Source organism: Cryptotermes secundus, unplaced genomic scaffold, assembly GCF_002891405.2.
Source record: "Cryptotermes secundus unplaced genomic scaffold, Csec_1.0 scaffold1079, whole genome shotgun sequence".
Classification (NCBI taxonomy): Eukaryota; Metazoa; Arthropoda; class Insecta; order Blattodea; family Kalotermitidae; genus Cryptotermes; species Cryptotermes secundus.
This window is the reverse complement of record NW_019720729.1, coordinates 461,740-488,018: the sequence shown is the minus strand read 5'-3', so window position 1 is coordinate 488,018 and position 26,279 is coordinate 461,740. Positions and strand designations below refer to the sequence as shown.

At 38.9% G+C, this 26,279-nt stretch overlaps 2 protein-coding genes across 5 annotated transcripts in view; one reads left to right on the top strand and one right to left on the bottom strand.

Moving 5' to 3' along the window:
• Window positions 1–9,582, top strand: part of LOC111872941 (protein ecdysoneless) — a 37,622-nt gene extending 28,040 nt beyond the window's left edge. The window contains exons 10-13 of the mRNA XM_023867249.2: window positions 199–395; window positions 864–965; window positions 3,229–3,353; window positions 7,054–9,582. Coding sequence (XP_023723017.1) covers window positions 199–395; window positions 864–965; window positions 3,229–3,353; window positions 7,054–7,257 — 628 coding nt within the window. The 3' untranslated portion in view covers window positions 7,258–9,582. The remainder of the gene's footprint in view (window positions 1–198; window positions 396–863; window positions 966–3,228; window positions 3,354–7,053) is intronic.
• LOC111872895 overlaps window positions 1–26,279 on the bottom strand; it is a 61,757-nt gene that overhangs the window by 12,108 nt on the left and 23,370 nt on the right. For 2 of the 4 annotated variants that reach the window (XM_023867161.2, XM_023867178.2), the window contains 2 exons: window positions 19,108–19,283; window positions 16,372–17,458 (listed from right to left, as the gene is read on the bottom strand). In XM_023867161.2, the coding sequence (XP_023722929.1) occupies window positions 17,072–17,458; window positions 19,108–19,283 (563 nt within the window). In that variant the 3' untranslated portion in view covers window positions 16,372–17,071. Of the gene's footprint in view, window positions 1–15,511; window positions 15,731–16,371; window positions 17,459–19,107; window positions 19,284–26,279 lie in introns of those variants that run through there. The other 2 variants (XM_023867170.2, XM_033754933.1) reach the window with 2 other exon arrangements.

Below are 26,279 nucleotides of genomic sequence, written 5' to 3'. Positions count from 1 at the left end.
TTCTTCATTTAAGATTTTCCTGTTTTGTGTTCAGATCCAATGCTCCCCAATGAGAACCTGAATGAGGGTGTAAGTGTATGTAAACAAATATCTGTGGCAGAGTTTTAGTCTAAATTTGAAAATATGCACATTCATACAGCTCTAGTTCTTGCATATGAAAAAGAAAGCCATTGATCTCACCCAATTTATTTCATTTAGTGGCGATCAAGAAACATCAAACACAGCTGAAACCCCTCCAGTCCGTCCAAAAAGAGGAATAAAGAAAGGTAAAGGAAAAGGTGTCACTTTTGCTACAGAAGTTAAAAACTCTGAGGAAGGGACTTCATCTCCTGGTTCAGGAAACAGAATATCATTTGATCCAGAAGCATTCTCATGCACAGTTCAGAATATTCTTGGTAAGTCTGTACTATAAAATTAAAATGCCAGTTCAAGTAGAAGTGTATATATACTGTGTCATAACATGCAGCATGTCTTAAATAGGCTTAACCCTTGTCTGCCTTTTATTGTGTGTGATTCTGGGTTTGAAAATTCATAATTAAATCTTCTGGCATTATTTGTTTTAATGGAAATTGCCTTAAATTGACTAAAGCCAAACACACAATGCAGCATTATTATTGCTCGGATTTGAAATACTTAAAATACATTATTTGAAATATTACAAGTATTAAAATGTTTTTGCAGTGCCTGTGAATATAGTAGTTAAAGCAATGGAGTCAGACACACTGGCTTTCTGAAAGAATTGAATAAACATACATATATATTACAGAAGTATAATTTTACATCCCCATTGATTTGAACTAATTTCTGACATTTTATTCACTTTGATGAAAAGAGAGATTTACCAAAACGTTTCCATGTTTAAGATTTTGTAATCCCCGAAGACAGCTGGGATTTGGAATCGGAAGGCTCAGGAATGAGTTCATACGAAGATGAGATGGAAATGGATCTTAATCAGTTAAAACCAGGTAAGTATGTGTGATTATTGGCTGCTACAGTTATATGTATTCATTATTTTAAAACATTATTGGCCTCTCATGGGTCTCTGTGAAAAGCAACCAGTGCTCTAGAGGTAACACTCTAAACTTGTATTTGGGAGGAATTTGGTTCAGATGTCAGTCAGGACTTTCTTGGTTTTCCTGAGTCCATCCAGGCTAATGCCAGGATAGTACATCAGTTAGGCCCTGATGACTTCTTTCAAAGTCCTTTTAAATCCATTACTCAACCTGCCATCTGGTGTTATGTGAGTGCACTTTTAAATAAACCCTCCTCACCCTTTCCAAACAATACTTTTTTCTCTTCTGTAAGTTACGTCCTGTTTATATAATTTAACAGGATTTAATGATATACACCACACAGCGTTAATCTGAATGAGTATTGCAGTCCTGAAGTTGCCTAAACATATCCTGTTATTAGTAAAGTGACCTTTAATGAGAATATTATGATGGACGGGTTGTGGTCAGATAACAGTTTGAATTCATAAATTGACTAAACAGCCCTGGTGGATATATGTTATTTAAACAGCTTACATAATATTCTGAGTCTAGTTCAGTCATGGCAATTTAAAGGGCCTTGTATGCCTTGCAGGCAGCAGAACAGATGTGCACAGAATGGAGGTGACAGAGTTTTTAGAAATGTGCCACTTAAAAAGACCAAGAAGAAGGGAGGATAACATTAAAACACCTCCTACAAAAACTGATTGTGAGGCTGTAGATAATTACAAATTACCTTTGAGTCTGGTAGCAGCTTGTTGTGTAACTTCCCAATTTAATTTCATTACAGTGTTGTTACTTTTCCATCTTCGCTTGACTCTGTTTAGCATCAGTACTTGTATTTGACATGTCTGATTCAGAGATGGATTCATATTCCACCTACACTTGGTAAACTTTTGGCAGTTTGATGAAACTGAAGTCATTTTGGGCAGGTAGCTGACATATTGCAGATGTCATTGTAGTTAATGGCAGTTTCTTCAGCTAGGTGGTAGAGAGATGCCATTCGATCCCTATGTTATGTAATTATGCCAGTAGTTAAACTGAAGTATGTGATGCAGCTAAAAGTTTTAGATATTTGTTTTTCCTCCTGGACCACCTCTGTGGTCTACTGGTCAGTTCCTGGCTACAGATACAGAGGTCCTGGGTTTGATTCCCGGCGCTACCAGATTTTCTGAGAAGTAGTCGATCTGGAATGGAGTCGACTCAGCCTTGTGGGGATAATTGAGGAGCTACATGAATGGAAAAATGGCGGCTCTGGTCTAGAAAACCGAAATTAATGGCCATGGAGATTCATTGAGCTGACCACATGACACACTCTATCTGCTAAATTTGTCACTAACTTTGCCGACAAATGGCAGTCGCTCAGTTGGTATAGTTCGCTTGTGGAGTTTGTTTGTTTTTCCTCCTGTGTGTAGATTCTGTGTTATATATATCTGTAAATTGTATGCATATTTCTTCCCCTTCCATCATTCAGCCCTTCAGCAGTATCCTGTACAATCAAATCCATTAGTATATAAAATCTGTACAATAAAATTATAATGATAATGCGTGAGATTATGGTAACACAGTGTGCCAGTAGAGTTCTTTATGTGCTAGTTGCAGATAGTACTGATTCTGCCAATGGGTGGATCAATCTGTCATCAGCTGTCATCATTTTCATGAAAATTACATGTTTAGATCAGATTCTTGGAATCTGTAATTTGTATTTTTTTAACGTTGGGTGTTATGATTTGACTGTGAATATATGAAGCAGAGCCCATAGTAGAGAATATAGTTTATAAAATGTAATGTTATCTGAGATACACAGAACACAAAACTGATTCAACTATAATTGCACAAACTCTGCATCTTCTGTCTTAGAGATTTCCACTTAATGATGGTCATCTCCAACCAAACCTCTCATGAGGGGGTTTTTGTGTGTGTGCCTGTGCATGTCCATGTAAAATGAGTGAGAAAGTACTGTAATGTGTCATTATTTTGTATATACAATAAATATAGTCCATGTACTTTACAAACCCGGGTACCTCATTCCTTGTGTAGACAACCTTTTGGAAGGAAAGTCCTGTGCAGATATATTTTAATTTCCCATGTGTGTATGGATACCACATGTTACTTGAAAATAGAATCACGTGACTTTCTAATGATGATACAACAGTCTATGTCATTGACAGTGACATCTTTGTGCCCACAGTAAATGAATTATATGTGTAGCTATTCAGATCTGGTTTCTGATTTACAGGAAAGGGAAAGAAGGGGGGAGAACCGGAATCAGAAATGAAGCAGTACATGGACCAAATGGATCGAGAACTAGCCAGTTCAACCATTGGACAGAGCTTTGAAAAAGTTGCCAGCACTAAAGTTAAGGTATAGCATTCATTTTTGGTTGTGTTTACAGCCCTGTGGATTGCAAATTAAAATTTCTCATTCCATATGCTTGTATGCATTAAATTTCTTGAGAACGGTAGAAGAGTTCATGTTAAGGATTCCAATTTTAGTAACATAGAATAAACATAACTGACAATTTATGTGAAGACTTACATGCATGCATGTACCTTGAGGTAACTCATTATTGTGGTGTATATATAGACCAGCTCCCAAGCAGTGACTCTGTAACAACAGCCGTTTCTGGGAAACAGCATGGTAAACATGTTCCCGCAGCAACGAATATGAATGCAATAATGGAGTTACTGTTGGAAACGGGGTGTTTTTACATGGTCCATGTTGAGATGATATAAACAAGGGACAAAGTCAGTTAGGCAGTTCTGCACAGGAGGCTGTGAAGAAAGGACCTGAGTACAAGAAGCTGAAGAATCACCACTGTTAGAAGCCGTTGTCAGAGAATGGTTGGTGAAGACATAACTGGCTGGAAAAGGCTTACAGGGTGCTATGATGATTTGTGAATTGTGGACGTTGGCAGTGGCGCTATAATTGCTTGTAGTTTCGTCATGTGTGTAAGTGGTTGATAAATCCAATATCCATCCAAACCCCATGTATAGTCACACGCATACTTCGTGACATTATAAACATTTATGAGTGGGAAATGTTTTGAAGATACTGTCATGATTTAGTGTGTGACTATAGACAGGGTTTGGATAGGTGAATGGATTTATTGACCACTTATACCCACAACTCAGAACTACAAGTGACTCCAGTGCTATTGCTGATCTACACACTTTACAAATCACTACAGCACACATTAAGTCTTCTCCAGCCTTTTATAGTCTTTCCTAGTCATTGCTTGGGAGATTTTGAGCTAGCTAATACTTCACAGCAACTCATAATTCCAGTTAATTATAGCACCATCTCTTCTCAGCCTCTCTTGCAGAACTCAACCAAACTAATTGCTCCAACTGTTCTGGTTATAACTTCTCAGCATGGACCACATAGAAAACACCGTTCTTCTGTTGTTACAATCATGTCCGTTGCTGTGGGAACATGTTTACTGAGATGTTGCCCAGAAATGGATTGCATAACCCCATTTATTAAGAATCTGCCGCCCTAGCAGCAGGCGTTTTCTCGTGACTGTTACACAGCAATGGGTCTGCACTGCTATAATACATTTTAGGGAAAAATTGAATACACATTTCGTGGTCAGTGCACTCTTTCTGTGAGTGTATTATTTTTCAAGATAATTAAATGAGAATTTTTTCATTATGTGTAAATTTCATAATTTATATTGACATCAATCAGCAAGTCTTCCAGAGTTTACTGAAGTCACTCATTTACAGAAATATTTAAACAAAATATCCTGTCACATGAACATCAAAAGAAAGATATGAAGATTAAAAGTGCAGCTAAATCATATCTTTCATGTTCTTTTTAATGTCGTGCTTCTTCACAATATAACTGTGTTGTAGGATCTGAGGTTTTCAGTGGTGGTTAGAAAGAGTACTATCTTCTGGGATATACTGCAATATAGTCCATTGAAAGTTAGCTGACGTTTTGGAGGAACATATCACCTCCATTCTCAGGGTTGAACAATCCATGCAAGATACAAGCGTGAAAGCAAGTCTGTTTGCCATCTGCTTTCATGCTGGTGTCTAGCTTGGTTTGTTTGACTCTGAGAATGGAGGTGATTTGTTCTTCCGAAATGCTGGTTGACTTTCAACTGACTACATGGTGTCATATCCCAGATAGCTGTACCCAGCCACGCGTTGCTGTGGCAGATCGAGTGAATTCAAAAATTTTGTTGTATAATTAACTGCTTCATCTGCTTCGACAACAGTATCGACGGACTTGTGACTGCCTCACAGTGAATGTTAGACTGAATGATATTGTTAAGTTCGTAGATGTCTTTGTTCTTGGCCACAAGAATAGCTCGTTCACTCAGCCAGTCATGATTCTTATAATTGGTTTGAATATTGGGAAATACTTTTTCAACCAATTCTTCTTTTGATGTCACTAAATTGCAGAAATTATGAGGCAACGAAATTCGTCCTGAGGTCAGACCAACCGGCACCTTTCGGTTCCCAATTTCCAGCAATTGATGTGAGAATATCTCAGCTGATCGATTGTTTTGCAGCTGGACATGCATATTTGTAGTTAATTTTAACATCTTTACGTGTCGCCACAAAGTAGAGTATTTCAGGCAAGCATTTATTTCGTCCGCTGGTGTCGATTGAGGAATTACAGGTAATGTTTGCCTGAAATCTCCCTCGAGCAATATTAATGTGTTCCCAAATGGTCTGAGGTTTCCACGCAAATCTTGCAATGATCGATGAAGAGCCTCGAGCGATTTTTTATGCGCCATTGTGCATTCATTCCTAACAATAAGTTTGCATTTCTGCAATACCTTTCCCATGCCTGATACTTTGGAAATGTTGCACGTGGGAGTTTCAGTGAATTGCATGTTCAATGGCAATTTCAGACTGGAATGAGCAGTTCTTCCTCCTGGTAGCAATGTCACAGCTATTCCGGACGACGCAAGAGCTAAGGCTATGTCATTTTGGGATCGAATTGCTGCCAGAATCAATCTAATTAGGAACGTTCCTCCTGGCACATCTAAGAAGAAGAATTCTGCAACCCCGTTATTGACAGTTTGCATTATTTGATCGTAAATGCCTTTTTGCTCAAGCGTTAGCTTAGGAATATTTGATTGCACATACGACAAAAGATCACCCGTGTTGTAATTTTGTTCACGACACAATTCTACATTGAACGAAGCAGCAGCAGATCGATTCAGTGATGGCATTCCCAATTGATTGAGAACTTTGTTCGCGATTTCTAAGCACAAATCTTCAATCATTATCAACGCTTCGTTGCAGATTTCTGCTGTGAAATCCATGTTCATATTGGAATTTTCCTTGCATATTCGACGGAAAATATCTTCAGCCATGTGCGATTTATGTTTCTCCCATAACTCTGTTGGAGATGAAGGAGAGCAGGCGGTCAATATGATTGCAAACAATGCACGAATTTGATGTGGATGTGACTTTATGCCATATTAATTATAGCGAATCTTTATTGTAATTCACTTGCACACTTTACAATTATTGCCACTTGCAGTATTAGAGTTACTGGTTACACAATCTCTCGGCCAATACTTCTGTATCTTTTGGCATCTAGGTTCCAACCTTCTTCGGCGGCAGCTATTCCAAGACTGACCGGGCGAATGAATTCAACCCCCTTTTATACCCTCGGCCGCTGCTATGCAAATGAGCCTTTGTCATAACCGCGGAAACGCTGCTTTGTTGATTCCGCTATTCCTACGCAACGACCCATTGTTATTGCATTGTCTCTGGGGGAACGCTCCGTGTATTCGTCGTAACCGTGGAGATTCGATACAGTATCGCTATTGTTACTTCCTATGCAATGGTCTGTTCTAGCGTTTCCATAGGGGCGACTCTTCTGAATTCCAAATTCCAATTCTGTTTTTCAAAAGAAGCATGTTTTTACCTGTCACAGGTGTGACATCTATATAATAGGTGTATAAAAACATGCGCATATTCGAATGCAATGTTGTGTCAAAATTTCGAAGCAATCGGTGAAGAATTTTCGGGGATTTAAGATCCCGAACAAACGAACATTTACATTTTTATTTATATAGATTATTACTTAATTCCAGAGACCTGCAAGCAGTGCTGTATCAGAAGAAGGTGATAACTTTGAAGATATAGAAGCTTTTGAACCTGTGGATATTGATATGAATGCCCTGAAGAACATTTTGGAATCATACCAGTCACAGATGGGTGGAGCCGGACCTGCTATCAACATGCTTGGTCCTCTGGGTATAAGATTACAGCCTGGACCAAAACCTGGGAATTCATAAAATGAAGAAGTAAACTGTATAACAGATAACCCAAATAGTTGGAATTTTAGCCCATCAAATTACAACTAAAGTTTTGGTGAGAAGTGCATACATGAAATGTATTATATAAAAATCTTCCTCTTTTTAATCAACATTCCTTTCATGAAGGATCAGGGAATCATAAGGCCAGCTTTCTGGGTATGTGTGAGAATGGCTTTTTCAGTTCAAGATGAGATCGAGCTGAAAATTTGAAAAAATGTTGAGAATCAAAGTGCGAACAAGTGTTTTCTTTAGACCAGTTTCTTCACACTGCTATATTATAATTCTGGTGAAATATTAACCCATGAATGTGTCAAACCCCTGCATTCAAAGATTCATTAAGTTTCTGTTCACAGTAGGAAAGAATCTACTACTGTACCAATTTATAAAATGGGGGACAAAATAACATTGCCGTAACTTTTGCTAACCTGAAGTTCATCAACCATATACAAAATTTTATATACTCTTCCTCTTATATGGTTATTAACCTTTATCATCCAGGAGTAGGGGTTAAATGCCAGAACCGGCAGTCACATGCTTCAGGGTTCTCAATAGTAAAGACGTTAGTATTGAAAAAAACTAGCTTTAAAACTATGATTGCTAAAACAGCTTTGTAAAACTCATTTGAAATAAAACAAAGTGCCAAAATCTGTAGTGCTACTTTCATACTAATAGAAAATAATTTTCACTAACATTTGTTGATTCGTATATATTTTGTATACAAATTTCTGGAAATCCATTCCTTCCCACAGTGTGACAGGATTTTTGATCTAGATGTTCATATTTGCTTGGTAGATACAGAACACAGTTCATATACTGAGGTAGACTTTACAGTTTAATTCCATATATTTAGTAGTTTTCTCATCATGTTTGAGGACATGCAACACCACAAGGTTGATCCTGCAGCAGAATAAGTATTGATGTGTCACCTTTCAGGGTGGGGCATTTGACTGGCTTGGGAGTGACATGAATTGAGGATGATTCTCTCTCGTGGGCCAGTGTCTCCAACAGTTCTGAATTGAAGTCAGGTGGAATTACTGATGATCTGTTTTTCTGCCTCAGAATGATAAAGTTTGCATTCTGTTTATTCTTTCCAAATATATGCTCTTATTGTAAGTTAGCTAGCCTTTCTGCACAATTTGTAAATACTGTCACTGTGTTAGTGTTTTAGTGACTAGACATGGGGTTTGGATTGGTAATTGCACTTGTTGAATGCTTATGACTTGTAACTGTGAATAATTAAAACACTGTCACTAATCTGCACACTCTGCAGATCACTATAGCACACAGTCTTCTGTCTCTTGTTATATCTTTGATAGTCATTTCTGGTAGTGGCTTCTAACAGTGGAGGTTCCTCTGTTTCTGTGCACATGGCTAACCACAAACTACAAGTGCCAACTTCCAGCTCACCACTGACTTGCTTTCAATTTCAGGTAAATGGCTGCTGGCCTTAATCAGCAGTCATAATTGGTTCGGCACTGTGGGACTCACATTTTTCTGTTTCACAACTACAACTGACTTGCTTCACTTGCGAGCACAATTATTTTTTGGTTCTGGGTTCCATGGGACTCATGACAATATATTTCTCATAGCTGAGTCACTTTGTTCTGTTTGTCCTCATTATATAGCCTCAGCACCAACTGCATAGAAAACACTGCTTCTTGTGCCGTTGCCTAGCAATGGATGTCTCCTCTGGCTACACTGTTCCAGCTTTGAGGTGTCATATCACAATATTTACACCAAAACATTTATATTTCTTAGGACTGTATTGCTGTCCCTCTGTAAAATACAGCACAGATATTACTGTCATAGTTGTCAGTCTTGTCTGAATCACACAGAAATCTCATTGTATGAAAAAAGCGGTCGCATTTCATCATTACTGTAAAATTTGATATAAGAGTGTTCATAGCTGGACTGTATCTCTCAGTCTGTCCCTGACTGTATGTTCCATTATTTTTTATTATTATAGCCAAAAAAGACATGATCTCTGGAGTCATATCAAGAAATCATGAGTGTCTGTCTTCCATTTCAAACATGTATAAATATCAGTTGTAATCATAATACTTATTAGTTTCAATGTCCGAAACAAGATTAGGCAATGCAGTGGCAGTCACATGTTCTCACTCCCCATTCTGTTCAACAATTTAAGGGTGAGAACACTTTTCCTTTCCAGCATTTGCCCATTAGCATTATAATTCTAGCAGTTCACTGCCTAATACTTCTAGATGGAGTTTAGAAAGTCTTCCCCCCACCCCTCCTACCCACACATACACTGAGAAAATTACTCATTTACATCTACATTCTGAATCATTTACATGCTGCTGTCTTAGAGCTGATGAAGCCATAACAGGTTAGAATGGTGAATTGATAGAATGATGATATGGAAAAGTTCAACTACAACCTGATCTTTTCAGGCTGAGAATGACCTTGCTAGGTCATTTAAAAAATGTTATATTTTAGTGTCCTGTTACACTGATTAATGTCCATGGTTTATGCTAACCGTCTTACAGTGTATACACTTTTCCACCTTATTCTTCCCTTCCACACTACATATTTCAGCACTAATGTGCCATCCTCAGGTGTCTTTATGCATGTTAAACTATTGTACTGCTCAGTACAACGCATGCGGTAACAGGAGCAAAACACAACACAGAACACGATACACAAATGTAGGTAGGAAGAATGCTCACATAAAAGATGATTGGCGTAATTCGCATGTTTGAGCGCGACGTAGGATGAATCCTGAAAAGTTTTATTATTTAGAATTCATTGACATATATGACGAATATAGATTTTAGTCATTTTAGAATGAGGACATCATGGCATGCAGTACAATAGTTTTAATGTACATAAAGACACCTGAGGATGGCACATTAGTGCTGAAACATGTAGTGTGGAAGTGAAGAATAAGGTGGACAAGTGTATACACTGTAAGACGGTTAGCATAAACCATGGACGTTTAAAAAATGCCGGAAAAAAATCCAGAAAAATCACCTAAAATATGACCCAAAAATGTAATATGCAGGGCCTGGATTTTGATGACGTGGAAATATTAAAAAAAAAATCCAGAAAAATGACCTAAAGGAGAAAATAAAGAACACTTCGCTTCCATGTTATTCACATCTCAGAAAACATATGAAGAAAAATTACCTAAAATGGCCAAAAATGACGAGAAATACCCTTAAAAGTCCAAAAAATTACCCCCAAAATGAAAAAATGACCTTAAACCTAAAAATGTCAAAAAACGACCTATAAATTTACATTTCTGTAACCAGCAGCTCATATCCGAGATTTATATATTTAAGAGCATCGCATAGGATACAAGGAAAAAAAGATGACATGTCATCAAAATCCGGGCCCTGTTTATAACCAGCTTTGAGCAAGAAGGCATAACAGAAATCTGTAGAGAGCAGTCAACAGAACAGTACAACTGCTATAAGCAGGCTCAAAATAAATGGATATTTTAGTGACAGAATTATATGGAGCACCACAGCCAACTTGAACTGAATAATGGCAATATTGCACTAATACATCACACTGATGATAAGGGTTAAAAACCTTCTGTGATTTGAAATTATTGGTGACCATCAATGTGGATTTTGATGTAGTGCCCCCCCCCTTTTTTTTGTATTTGTGAAAGAAAAGGGAAATATGAGGCACTATATGTCTACTAAATACAGACTAAAAAAAGCCTTTTGGTTCAGTTAAGACAGAGATATGGAAGAACTTCGGAACATTTCACTTGATTGTATGAAGTATCAGAAACTTATTACAATAAATAAAAGTCATACCTATTGCAAATTCAAAGTTATCTTAAATTTATTCTGTAACCTTTCATACTTCCTTCTCCTCTCAATATCAACACCATTACATTCAATGTATAATAGTTTTTCCATCATTGGTTTTTTTCATAGTGGACCACAGTGATGGCACTTCACCAACCAATTTCAGCTGTATAGGATGTAGACATTTATGAATAATCTTTCTTGGTAATATTTTCGTTTTATACAGTTAAATGACAAAAGTTTTTCAGTCGTTTCTTTCTCCCCATTTCCTTTCTTGACTTCTTGCTTGTCTGAATCTGTACACTAAAAACACTTTATGAGGAATGTTGAGCCCTGAGAGTCATTGCACTGTTATGGAATACTGTACTAAAACTCCACAAAGTGCTGTATCAAAATCAAAAGAAATGGGAATATGGCCCCATTTTGAGGACTGTCCTGGCTATTTTTGGGGGCCCAGAAAAGAAACAAAAATCCATAATCAAAATATTGGGTATTTCATGAGACCTGAACCAGCTATCTAAAAGATACAAGTATAACAGTCAATCTCTGAGGTACTCTTCAGTATTCACAATGAAATACACTGGATTAGTACTTTAATACAATACTAACAAAGTTTTACAAAAGTAACAAATTACAATATCAGAATAAAATTTAAACAGGCAGGAAAATTATATACATTTAAGGTGTGAAATTCATAAGGGAAAATCAATGGAGATCAAGAGGAATAAAAAATCAGTTAAAATAATAAAATTATAAAAAGCATATTATGGAAGATATATTCCAAAACAATTCAAAACAGCAAACATTAAAGTATTTGTAAATCAGTATTAACATATAAAAAACCAAAACATATACCCTTACAAAGTGAAACAAATGCAAAATCCAAACAATGGATATGAATATTTATTCTCTTTATTTTTGGCTTATTTAATAACACTGTCACCACCCGAGACTATGTAGTGCTGAATGATAGGTTGATTAATGAATAATGAATTCCAAGGATGTGGCAGGAGTCAGCAATGGCCTAATTTGAAGCACTGTTCTGACATCTGCCTGGAAGGAGGGGAAGAGCACAAAAACCCTTCCCAGACAGTCAACGTCCCAGCCGAGATTCACACCAAGCATCTCCAAAATACAAGGTAGAAGTGTTAACCATTTAAGAACTTGCTTTGACAGTGGATGTGAAATTTCTGAGAAGTATCAATGGAAAAACAAGAAAGGATAGAATTAAAAAGAACATTCTTATAGAAGAAAGTGGAGTTAAAAATCTGTTAATAGAGTTGGATGAGAATTAACTATGTTCAGCCTTGTAAAAAAAATGGGCAGAACAAGGATACCAAGAATGGCAATAGAATTAAAATTCAAAGGAATGATATCCATGGGAACACTCAGAAGCCAGGAAGAGATCGAAGAGCTGTAAAGAACCAAAAAGGGAACGTTGTGGGCAGAAAGAATGGACTGGAGACCCATATAAAATGGAAACAAAACTAAAAAATGGTAGTGGGATAAATGGTGCATTCTTATGATCCATATTTTTGATCTCCAGACAAACGATTTGATCATAAGAAGATTGTGAAAGGAAAACAGTATTCCATGTTGTAACTGTCCAGTTTATGGGAAGGTCAATTGATGTTTGTGTATGGTTAGGGTTTTGTGAAATTCCTCACTTTCGCCTCACAATTTGGAATTTTCCCCCCTTGAGACATGCAGCAAGTGGCTTGGGTCAAGCTTGAAGCCAGCTGCCCTTTCGTAAATCATTCAATTTAATGCGTAAAACAAGGCCGAGTTCTTTAGAAATTCTAAACTTGACAGGGGGAGTCATAAATTTAGCAGCGTCGTTTCCTGCTAACCCAAAATCTCAGTTTGACAGCCACGCAGCAGGTGGCAAAGTTCACCCCTAAACTGTACACTAGTGGAGATTCGCTTTCCTAATTGGAGGAGAATGATAAGCAACCTCCCAGTCTGCCCGGTCCAGCCAATCATCGTCTGAAGTGGGAGGTCCTTTGCCCGAATTTTGGGTAACCAGGGCAAAATTTACCATTCAGAGGGTGCTTGGCAAAGAGGACTTTGAAAGTTACGTTCACCGGGGGTACACGTGTTCGGATCCCCGTAAACACGCCGGTGGTAACTATTAAGTGTGCGTCCCCAGACCAGTAAGTAGGCCTACCTCCACGAATTTGTGAAGGGTAACAATACTGGCTGTTTCTGATTAATTAGTGCAAATCAAATAAAGATTCCTTACAGTTAATTGGCGGTGAGGTGATTTCCCTACGCCTAAGCCCCACTAATCACCCAAGTCGTGGCCTGTCAACACGCCCTGAGAGGAGTCGGTTTGCTCTACCGGAGCTAGCAGAACCGAAGAAAAACGGTTACAATATCAAAATACAAACATAAGAACTACAATGAAAGTATAGGAGTTTTGACAGCTGATACAATTAGCCTAGGTCAGGAAGCACAAAAATGCCAGTTAATAGAAATTTACCAGTTCCTAGAGGACAATTTATGCAATGACTTTTCAATGGTTTGACGAAATCCAGACTCCCAACTTCAAGCATGACATAATGGGACATAATGCTGTTTGGAACTGGATGTTGGGAAGCCTCATGTGTGGCTTACTGCTCCTAGCTGCCACAGTCATGGTCCTGTGTCTAGCAAGACAGCAGCAGATTGCCGCCGGCATACGAGTAGTGCAGAACTAATGGCCAGTTGTATGGTGGCTGTTATTATTGACATAGTGTAACTTCAATATAATGCAAATTTATAAAAACAGTAAAAATGCTGTTAGGCCCTTAAGGTCATAATAATAAATTTAGAGAATTCGAGGTTCAAAAGTGCCCAGAACCAGAAGCAGCTGATGTAATACTGCACCACAGGAGTGTAGGCCAATCTGACTAGCATAAGCTTGATGTGTGGTGTAGTAACGCTGATGCAGCTATGAAGACTTCCAGTTTAATACTCAGCTGTAACTAGGGCACTGCATCATGTTGACTCAGCCATGAACAGCTGATAAAAATAGCCTAGGCTGGGAAGCACAAAAAGCCTGTTAGTAGAAAATTTACCAGTAGCTAGAGTACGCTATGTCTGACTTTTCAATAGCTTGAGAAAATTCAGATGTACAAATTAGATTACAGGATACCATGGGGGACTGAGATGTGTGTCTGTTCTTCACCATGATCACTGCATTACAGATTAAGTGGGGCCACAAGCGGCCTCCGTAGTCTAGAGGTAACGTTCCCACCTCATGACTCGTAGTACGCGGGTTCAAATACCTGGCGGAGGTCGTCGAATTTTTAAGGGCGGAAAAATTCAGGGAACAAGTCCTCCGGGAGGGACTTTACGCCGTGGGTCCCGTGTTGTAGCTTTATGGCACATAAAAGAACCTCACACCTCCAAAGGAGGTCACTGAGCCAAAATTGCAGACGTTTCCCGCCCAACAGCAGTCACTAATACCTCCGGTAGATGGGGGAAGCATTATAGACACCTCTCAGCTAAGTAGAGCTGGTCTCGCTGGCTGGGCGGGACTGATGGTAAGCACCAACACCGGTAGGATATAGAGACTGGTAGAAATCATACAGGGAAGCACAATGGACCACTACAGGTCTAGGTGCATGGGGAAACCCACCCTCTCTAATAACTAACTAACTAAGTGGGGCCACAAATTAAAGCCAGGATAAACTAGGATATTTTGAGGACCCCATACTGGTTTCCTGTTTTGCTGCCTGATAAACTGCTAATCTGATAAAAGGTGTGTTAAAGCTTTGCATTCAAGTCAAAGCATTCCATCTTATTCCATAATTAAGGATGAACACTTCTGAACCTAATATGCAGCACAGTTGCAAAAGAAAGCTAAACTTCCATTCATTTCTCAAGTTACTGCAATGAACAAAGATGCAGGACTGAAGATAAGTTCTGATGGTGGTGATGATGGACATTTATCATTACACAGAACATGGAAGCACTCAACTATTATACTGCAATCCTAAAAATACTTACTGTGACTATGTAACATTTTGGGGGTTAGCCAGGGTTGAAATGGCTCTATGCACATGCACTAAGCACTTCTCAAGGATGAGTAAATTCTGTATTCAGACATACAATTCTCACATTCTGGAATTAAATAGCATGAAATGCCTAGATTGCCCCATGGAATATATAGGACAAACGGGGAGGAAATTTAACACCAGATACAAAGAACACATACATGACATTAGACACAATAACAGCAATACAGGATACTCAGAACACATATTAAACACAGGACATGCATACGGTACTATAGAAAACACTATGGATATCATAGCAACAAATAAGAAAGGGCAATACTTAAACACATTGGAAAACTATCATATATATAGGACGACAAAGAAAAACACGCATATGAACAATATAAATAAAGAAATATATAACCCAATATTTCACGAATTACACACTATTTACACAGAACAACATAACAACACCCCACCACGCACGCAGTCACAGGAGCAAGACACAACTAAGAGCACAGTCAGTATTAAACATTATAAAACCACACGTAATAGATAAAAGTCAGAATGTGGTATTAATAAATAACAATTTCACGTTACAGATACACATGAATGTAGGAAGAGTGCTCCCACAGAGGTGGTTTGGCGTGATTCGCATATTGAGATACGACGTAAGGATGACAAATCCTGAAAAGTTTTAATATTTAAAATCTATTATTATATATGATGAATATATATTTTAGTCATTTTAGTATGAAGATATCAGGGCATGTAATGCAATAGTTAGACGTGCATAGAGAAAATGCACCTGAAGATGGCACATTAGTGCTGAAACATGTAGTGCAAAAGAGAAGAGTAGGGTGAAAAAAGTGTATGCACTGTAAGACGGTTAGCATAAATCATGGAAGTAAAAGGACACTTGTGTGGAAAATATGCTTGTTCATCTGTCTGTGATCCAGTATCAAGACCTACCCCACTGGACACATGTTCTTAAAACTGAATACAGGGGACAACTAGAAGTTCTTGGGCAATTCCAATTTATCCTACAGACTGTTTCACTTATTCTGTTCACATTCCATATAGGATGCTTCCGCCAAAAGTTGTAATTTTCAGTCATAATCATAGTAAAGTAAAGTTTACACCATAATTCGCATAGTGCAGGGTGGAGACCAGCTGGGTCCACTTATTGGCCTATTGTACCTGCCCCGGGTGATTTTGATGGAGAATTTGATGGAATGAAGATTGCGCAGAGGAAACCGAAGTACTTGGAGAAAATCTGCCCCAGTGCCACATTGTCCACCACAAATCCCACTTGACCAGACCTGGGCTTGAACCCGGGCCGCTGCAGTGGGAAGCCAGTGACAAACTGCTTGAGCCATGGCGCGGCCCTACTGAGTTTACACCATAAGATCATAAACAGATTTTGTTGAAACTTGACATGGGAGGCTTCCATTACAAGTTCTTGGGCAACTGTGATTTTCAGCCACACTGATCCACAATAAAGTCTTGTTTACATATAGCCATAAATGTACTTTTCCATGCATCCAATAATACGTTTTAAAGATTCCGAGATTTGGCTAGAAATTGTTAGGCAAGTCTGATTTTAGGCCATACCAATTCATAATAAAAATTCATATAGGGTCATAAACTAACTTTTTACATGTATCCCACAAACCATCCCAGATTCTGTACAAATTTGATATGGGTACCTTCACTAATTTGTATATCATTCCTGTTTTTATGTAAGTTTAATATTGACTTTCAAAGAACACTGCTGGTAACTCTGTGTACTATGTTACAGAGTAAATTTCAGTAACAACGAGCAAGTTGCCAAAATTTGAGTAAGAATAATTTTTAACATTAGATATTTACATGGATATTTGTGGTCAATTTCCATGACATACCCAAAATATTTTAATATAAAAAACTAAGAAAAATATGTGCAAGAAGGATGGCAAAGCTGAAATATTATACCAATGTCCAGTATACATGCCTACACACAGAGTAAGGGCATATTTACTTCACCTGTTATCTGTCTCCTAATCTTGGAGACCTTGAATACAAAGTCATTTTCTGCTGAACATACTGGTCTCCCTCCCTCTTTCGCTTCAAAGATGGTACTGATGGTTCAGATAACCACTGTCTGAAATACTTCATCATAGCATTTCTCTTTGCGGAGCGTTCTACATTCACTGTTGGTATAATTTCAGCTGGCTTCAAAAACTGCACAAACCTCCTCAACTCTGTGAAACTTGAATGTTCACTGTATGGTATGCCATAAATTGTTATGTTTCCATTAGAGGTTACATTGACATCAGAAGTCTTATTTTTACAACGCGTCTCCCAACCTGTAGGACGGAATGCCACGATATGCGTGAATACTCCACGGTGCTGTTTCCAATACCTTTGGAGAAACTGCAAAAAAAAAAAAAAATTGCCATTAATTCAAGCAGTATGCTTGTGAAAAAAAAGTTAGTATACAGAGTGGTGATTGAAGTAGAAAGCCAACAATCTGCATTTCTTACACATTTCTCTAAACTTGAAAGACTATTCTGGCAGCAGTATAGCTAGTGGTAGGGTCTCACTTGTCCGATAGTAGAGAGACAGGGGCCAAGCAAACATATCCAGTTTCCTTAAGAATAATTCTGATTTCCACCCATCCACACTGAGTGCCAATCAAGTTAAGTCAACTGGTTCTGACTTGTAGACTGCAATACCTAGCTCAAATCTCAAACACTGACTATCCTGGGAACTTTTTCATGGTTCCCTTCAGGCAAATGGCAGTATAGTACCTTAAACAAGTCACTATTTAGTTATTCATCTGTGATTTATTTACTGAAATTGTCAGCAACTCAGAATGCATAGGATCAATTGATTGGATGATAGTCAATAATGAACTGCAAAGGACATGGAATGAAGTTGCCATGTTTTAATTTAAGGCATTATCCCAGCATTAGGCTGAGGGAACCCACAAAAAACCTCAGAGAGGATAGCCAAGCCCAGGCAACTCCAAAATACAAGCCAGAGTGTTACTCTTGCGTTAACATGCCTGATCATTATTCACCGTCATCCAATAATTTGATGCTATACAGTCTTGCATTACAGACAGAATCATGACAAACTACAAAAATATACCCAGATTTACCTAGTACTCTCCTCTTTGTTTCTGCATAAAATTCTATATACATTTCTTATTTCTCCAATGCAAGATACATCTCATCGCTGTTGATTTCATCACTCTCAGTAAGAGTCATATTTTGTTGCATTATTCTGTGTAAATCACTATAAATAATATTATATTCCTGTCAACACTACATCATTTCCAGCAGGTGGAACTGCTGTCTAGGGTCACATGCTTCTGCACATGTGTGCCATCTTCAGGCCCAGCTTTTAGTTACAATTCGTGTATCATGTACTTAAGAGTAAATTTACATTTACTGGTGGATCGACTCAGCTTACATGTAAATTTATGCTAAGTACAAAAAAAAACCTCCATGGCCTGTAGTCCGCAAGTGAACTATATTGACCAAGCGACCGCTGCTTGTCAGTGAAGTTAGTGCGAACTTTTTGCGGACAGAGGGTGTCACATGGTCGGAGCAACAAATCGCCATGGCCATTGATCTCGGTTTTCTAGACCAGAGCCACTATTTCCTTGAAACAGCTCCTCAATTATCCTCACAAAACTGAGTGGACCCTATTCCAGACCCAATACTTCTCAGAAAATCTGGCAGCGCAGGGAATCGAACCCGGGACCTCTGTATCTGTAGCCAGGAACTCTGACCACTAGACCATAGAGGAGGGGTCATGCTGAGTACATGACATTATAAATCAAAACCAAACCTAAAGATGACACACATGCTGAAACATGTTCTCAACAAGAACTCCACCTGCTGGAAACAGTGTTGTGTTGTATTACTGTAGTAATAGTACCTGGTTATCACAGCAATACAAAATATTAATGCAGCTAAATCTTATTTTGCTTGTACATTACATGAACCATTCACTGGCAAGCAAGAATACATTTCTAACTTAGACAAACATGCTATAAAATCAGCTCAACTTACACTGATATTTAGATCAGACATGCGGCACACATGAACCTGGGCATCCCACTGCATATTTGTCAATCTCTTGTTGATGATTTCATCATCAATGCATTCCAACACTTTACGTTTATCAGGATGGGCCCATAGCTTGCAATTCAAAGCTTCCACAATCCCCAAGAACACCTTCTCTTTCCCTTTAAAAAAATAAATGAAATCAAAACAATGTCTTTAAAATATATCAGTTACCCTTTAACTTCAGCATGAGAAAAAGTCTTCCCATAAGTAAGGTAAGAATGGCAGACATTAAAGGCTAAATGCAGTAATGAAAACAAAAATTAAGAAGACATATTATTAAATAAATTGGTAAAATGCCATAAATAATTAACTTGGTTGTCAAGAAATTCCAAGACAACATTTCCAGCAATGCTTCCAAAATCCAAAGATATTCAGAAGAGAATAAGTGTGAAACAAAAGGGGTTACAGATGCATTACCTTCAATTCTTGTATATATAAAAATGTATCTCATAAGTTTTAATTCAAAGAGGAAAGTAGATTGAATTCATTTAAATAATATTTAAAAATTCATTTCCAACCTCACACAAAATACAATGTCACCACTACTAGGATTAACCTGTTAATGCTGCTAGGGAAATAATTGCTATTAATTAGAGAAGCATACAGATCTCAAAATTACACTTTGTGAGCAAAGTCCCAGAATGTTAAAGCATGCATAACATGTAGTTGACGTTGTGGTCTAAAGGGTGTTGCGCCATAATTTTGAGACAGAAAATCAAAAAAGAAAAACATTGCCTAAACGTTACGAAAAGCATTTACAGCAATCAAGCTAGAATGGCGACACTTGGACAGGCGATCGAGGCCAAGAATGTTAGAGTCAGCAAGGGCAAGCAATCGCTCCACTTTAGAAGTGACGCTGTAAACACTGGGAGACCGCGAATTTACAAAATGCAAAGAGGGCGGCACCCCGTTTTGTCCGCGACAAGTCGGATTTAGCCAATTAGAATATACCGCTTTAGAAACTGAGGACGAAAGGAGGAGTTAACCTCCCTCTTTTTGCCAACTGCAGTGCCAGCAAAATTAATGTATAAAAATGGAAAGAAAACTCAATGGGGATCGATTGAAAATGTAATAACCAGTTGACAGCCGGAGGCTGTATTCGATATGGGTCTTACAAGTGGAGGTGTTTAGCCAGCGTCTCTTATCTCAAGTAAGTCTCTTTACTCGTACTAGCCATGCTGTTAAACTTTATGGTTGTTGGTAAATGTGAAAGCAATGTCCAGTGTGCCCGGCGAGCCCTTAGGGTAGAATGATAGAAATCATGTAACCAGTAATTGCCTAGGATGCTAGTCCGGCAATATGGCCGTCGTTATAGAGTATGTGTTATGATTACTGGTAGTGCGCAGAGCACGCACATTTGTGTTTATAGTTGTGACTCGATTTTTGTGATAAATATATGTAGGCTTTAGTATGTATAACCTTTGGGGTAGATTAAGTTAAGGGTGAAGTATTATGATAGAATAGTGTAGAATTGTGTAATGAGTAGTAGGAAATGGAGACAGGAAAAAGGTTCACGTTGAACGATTAATGCTTGCATATCTTCAGGAGTCGCAACAGAAGGGAGAGTGAGAGAGAGAGACAGACTCAAGTTTTACAACCCAGAAGGGGAGATTCATAGCGTAGTAACATAAAGACACTATGTAGTCCCGAATGAAAGTCGGCCTTGTTAATACTGTAAATAGGATTGTAAATAAGAGTGTAAATAGACAGGGTAATTAGAGTAGGATGTACCAGGATTGTGATTCACCCCTCCATAACCAACCTGTCCACGGCCGATCCAGAGTGATCCTAGTTCAAGCGAAGGGCGGAACTGACCCAGGCAATGGCAGCCGAATGCAACAAGCAGTAAGGGTTATGAGAATCCAAGTTAAGGGTGAGAGACCAATAGGAGACAGAGAGATAGAGTCCCGAGAGGGAACAAGGGAAGAGACACTTTAGATAATTCATTAGCCCCTTCAAGCATAACAAAGTGATGGCAGAGGTGGGGATCGGCCAACGCAAAGTGGCTGACGTAGAGACAGAAACTGTGTTTTACTCACCCCTTACATCGAAGTATCACATATGACAATGGCGGTGGGCCGAGTCAACGAAGGGACTAGTCAAAGGGAAATGGCAGCCGTAATGAATTAGTAGTTTTTAACCCACCCCTGTCACTTAGACATAATTGGCAATAGCAGTGAGATACCCAATCCACCCCTGTCGCAGAGGTGTAATATATGGTGTGACAGTCTATAGGTAGAGGTGGGTCAGACCTGACACGACCGCTCTACGCCAATAATAAGAGGTGACAGTGATGAAAGGGCCAGCCAAAAGAGAACGCTCGACCACCGCACTACAGGCCCTTGGTACTTTGTTCACCCCTCTTAAGATATAATAAGATGGTGGCAGCTGTATGTAACGAAGGAAGTCCAGAACCAGGAGAATCCTAGCTGAGGGTAATCAAGGATTATTGTGTTAACCCCTTGCAGCGTAAGATGTGGTGGCAAGGAGGGATACCTCCACGCCCCCTGTCACCACGGCATAATAAAGGGTTAATGAATGGATGATGACATGGCAGACTTAGGCAAAGGAGGTGTCTGAAGAGTTCATAAATAGATAATGGGTATGTTTCAACATAAAGATGGCTTGGGTTTCCAAGCCACACCTATCTGCATATAATTAACATTTCTGTGTCTCTTAAACACATTGGTGATTGGGTGTGTTGCCCTAGCTCAGTCTCTCTGGGAACAGGATACTTAAGCATACTGTCGCGTGTAGGGGTGTGTGACTATTAGACAGGTTTTGGATTGGATGACTAGGTTTATTGACACCTTATACACTCCACTCAGAACAACAGGCAATTACAGTGCTATTGCTATTTCCATACTTTACAGTTCACCGTTACACAGTGTCCTCAGCCTATTACACTCTCCACTAGTCGTACCCTGGCAACGGATTCATAACAGTCTCTCTGTTACTTAGAATCACACACTAAGTCTTCTTTGCACAGCCAAATTCCTTTCTTGCCATTATTCTCAGACACCTTTGACTGCCGACTCTCTCAATTCTATGCTGCAACTGCCAACTCTGAACTAGACTCAATTGTATTCTCTGCTACAACTGCCATGTCATCTCACTTATCTTCGCGCTCAACTCTTGACTCAATTCTCTCCTGTAACTGCCATCTCTTCTCACTTACCTTTGCGGAGCTCAACTCTCGACTCAATTCCCTCTGCTACAACAGCCATCTCTTCTCACTTATCTTCACGGAGCTCAACTCTTGACTCAATTCCCTCTGTTACAACTGCCATGTCATCTCACTTATCTTTGAGGAGCTCAACTCTTGACTCAATTCTCTCCTGTAACTGACATGTCTTCTCACTTATCTTCGCAGAGCTCAACTCTCGACTCAATTCTAATTCCAGCTGTGTGAGATCCTTGTTCTATAGCCTTGGGGTGGACCCACAGAGAACACTGCTTTCTCTGTTGTGGCGTGTTGACTCTCTCCTGCAGTGATGTGTTTACTGCACAGCTGCATAGCAACACAACTTGCAACACCTCTTCAACTACTGCATGACATCACAGCATACATGATGCATTCCTCTGCTGCATGTGTACAGATCATTACCTAGCAATGGCTGTTTCTCTGCCTCCACAGTTCTTGCTTTGAGCAAATACGCCGCAATACTGTCATGTAATTGACTATATACAGGGTTTTGATTGGTAATTGGATTTACTGAATTACTACAGATCCATGACTACACGTAACTATAACAATTTCACTAATTCTCACATTTTACAGTTCACTAGACCAGGGGTCGGCAAACTATGGCCCGCGGGCCAACTCCGGCCAGGCGCCGCTTTTTCTGCGGCCCGCGCGCTAAGAATAGATTTTACATTTCCAAACTCTTAAAAATGTCAAAGTGGGATAATATTTCATGAAACAAGATAATTATTATAATATGAGTTTAATATTTCTGCGTCTATGAAGCTTTATTTATAGGAAGAAACCTACGTTTTTCGAACATATTGTCTATGGATGATTACGCACTCCAATGGCCGACCTTGAGTTGAGGAGTTGCGAGAATTGCCGTGTGTGGCGCTCCTATAGCTTCCCATTCGCACGTTCCTTCGTGGCCCCAGCTGTGATGACACGCAGTGTTACGAATGCCACGTGTATCGCTGTTCTGTGTCGTTTTAATACCAGTGGATATCCATCATGTCGCTGTCGAAACCACAAAAGAAGAGAAAAGTGGACTTGGAATGTCGTGCTTTTAAGGCAGAGTGGAGTGAGAATTATTTTGTTACTGAATTAGATGGCAAAGCATTGTGTTTATTGTGCAGTAATACTATAGCTGTACCAAAAGAGTACAATATACGTCGGCATTACCAGACTAAGCATTTGGCACAGTATTCCCAACTCACAGGGAAGGAACGATCACAAAAATTAGAAACTTTGAAATGGAGTATTTCATTACAACGCAGTTTCTTCACAAAAATTAAAAATGAAAATAAGGCTGCATGTAAAGTAAGTCTACGAATAGCTCATTTGTTAGCCAAGGAAGGAAAACCCTTTATTGATGGTGAGTTAATTAAATCATGTTTGAGTGTAGCAGTTGAAGAAATGTGTCCAGAGAAAATGGATTTATTTAATAATATCAGCCTTTCTGCGAGAACAGTTGCCCGAAGAGTTGAGGACATTGGTAGCAACATCACTAACCAATTAATTAGCAAGGCAAATGAATTCGAGTGGTTTTCCTTACCTCTTGATGAGTCGATAGACATTACAGATACTGCTCAATTGCTGCTGTTTATTCGAGGAGTCAATGCTGACTTTGAAGTGACTGAAGAATTAGCTTCTATGAATAGTCTGCGTGGAACAAATACAGGCGAAGACATTTTCAAGGAAGTTGAGAAAATGTTAACGAAGTACAATCTGAAGTGGAATCAGCTAAAATGTGACAACTGATGGTGGTAAAATATGTCTGGAACAGGTAAAGGCTTAGTTGGAAGCATTTACACAGCTTGTGAAAATGCAAGGTGTACAAGGCCTATGGTTATTCATTGTATCATTCACCAGCATGTACTTTGTGGCAAATATCTTAATCTGTCGTGTGTTTTAGAACCAGTCGTGTCAACGGTGAACTTCATTCGTTCTCGTGGGCTGAACCATCGTCAGTTCCGTGATTTTCTGTCAGAAGTGGAAGCCGAATATCCTGACTTACCCTACCACACAGCAGTTCGATGGCTCAGCAGTGGTAAAGTTTTATTAAGATTTTTTGAACTCAGAGCAGAGATTGAAATTTTTCTCAATGAGAAAAAACGCCCTCAACCACTATTATCGAACACTGAATGGCTTTGGAAATTAGCTTTTGCTGCTGATATCATGGGATTTCTTAATGGATTCAACTTGAAGCTACAAGGCAAAACAGTGCTAATATGTGAAACTTATACTGCGGTAAAATCATTTCGACGACAACTGGCTTTGATTGAGTCACAAATCATGTCAAGCTGTTTCGTGCATTTCCCATGCTGTCAAACATTAAAAGAAGAAGTGGATTCCTGATTCCCACACGAATTTGCAGGTGATATATTTTCTGAGCTCAAAAAACAGTTCCAGCAACGTTTTTTGGATCCTGATGCAAGTGCAGAAGACATTTCCAGATTTGAAAATCCATTTAACTGTACAATTGAGGAACTTCCACCTAACCTTCAATTGTAAGTGATTAATCTACAGTGTGATAACATGCTAAAAGGCAAATTCCAAGAGAACAATCTAACAAAATTCTATAAGTGTCTTCCAAGTGATGAATATGGTGAATTAAGATCATATGCTTGAGGTTTGATCTCTGTATTTGGTAGTACCTACCTGTGTGAAAAGACATTTTCAAAGATGAAATATGTAAAATCTCAATACAGGTCAGCATTAACAGACGAACATTTGCAATCAATTATGATGATAGGGAGTACTAACTTTGACCCCCAATTTGAAGAAATGTTATCTCAAAAAAAAAACAATTTCATTCATCCCATTAGTAGCCTAAAGCTGTGTTTCAAACAAGGATTGTAGTTCCTTTTGTATTTTTATTATGTTACATTTTCACCAGTAAATTTGTGAAAACTTGTTTTTTAACCTGTTATTTTAACTGTACCGACCTTTAAAGATCCTCGAGTTTGCCTCTTGGCCCTCAGAGTGTAATGTATTTTATATTTGGCCCTTTACGAAAAATCTTTGCTGACCCCTGCACTAGACCATACACTTATATCTTCTCAGCCTGCTATGTCTTCATCAGTCCTCTGGTAACGGCTTCCAATGGCGGATGTTCACTTCCTCTGTGTTCCCACACTGTTCCCAAGCCTCCGCTACAGCAACTCTCGAGTGACTGACTGACTGGCTGTAGACTTGTCATGTTTATACTGACTGACTGCGTAGAAAATGCCACTTCCCGTTATTGTTGTATCAAATTGTTGTGTTCTTGGATATGCTTCTTTCTGGAGCTGTTACTTAGCAACAGCTGTTGTATACTTGCTTATTTCATGGCTGTTGCATAGCAACAAGTCAACATGCCACAATATGGTTTCATTCAGCTGATCACAGTGGCCACACAGTCGGAGGCATGAAATATCTTTGCCTGCTCAAGCACTGGGTTCATGGGTTCAAATCCCACTGAAGGCATAGACACCCATCCACATTTCTTCTGTTTGTGTTGTCCTGCATAGAGGGTGGCCTTGTGACAATGCAGACCACCCACCCAGGAATTCCTACCAACTGTGTATAAAGATCCATAGTTTCAGATTAATTCTGATGTGAACAGGCCAGAGGACCTAATACAAAAAGACAGATGACAAAGAACATTCGGTTCAAAAGACTCTTGACTACAAATATTTTACTCCGTGTGAACTACTCTGCAGTTCTTAAAAATGCCAAAAGATGGTGACAGAAGCTAAATGTTGTATATGTAAGAGCATTAATTAATGTAGTTTATCACCTATCCTGCAGCTGGGCCAATTCAGTCAGTATAGTGATCAAGTTAAGGACTGGATGGCCAAGGATTTGGGGTTTGATTCCCAGCAGTTCAAGAGACTTTTCTCTCCTCCACAATGTCCAGATCACTCTGGGGGTCAACCAATCTCTT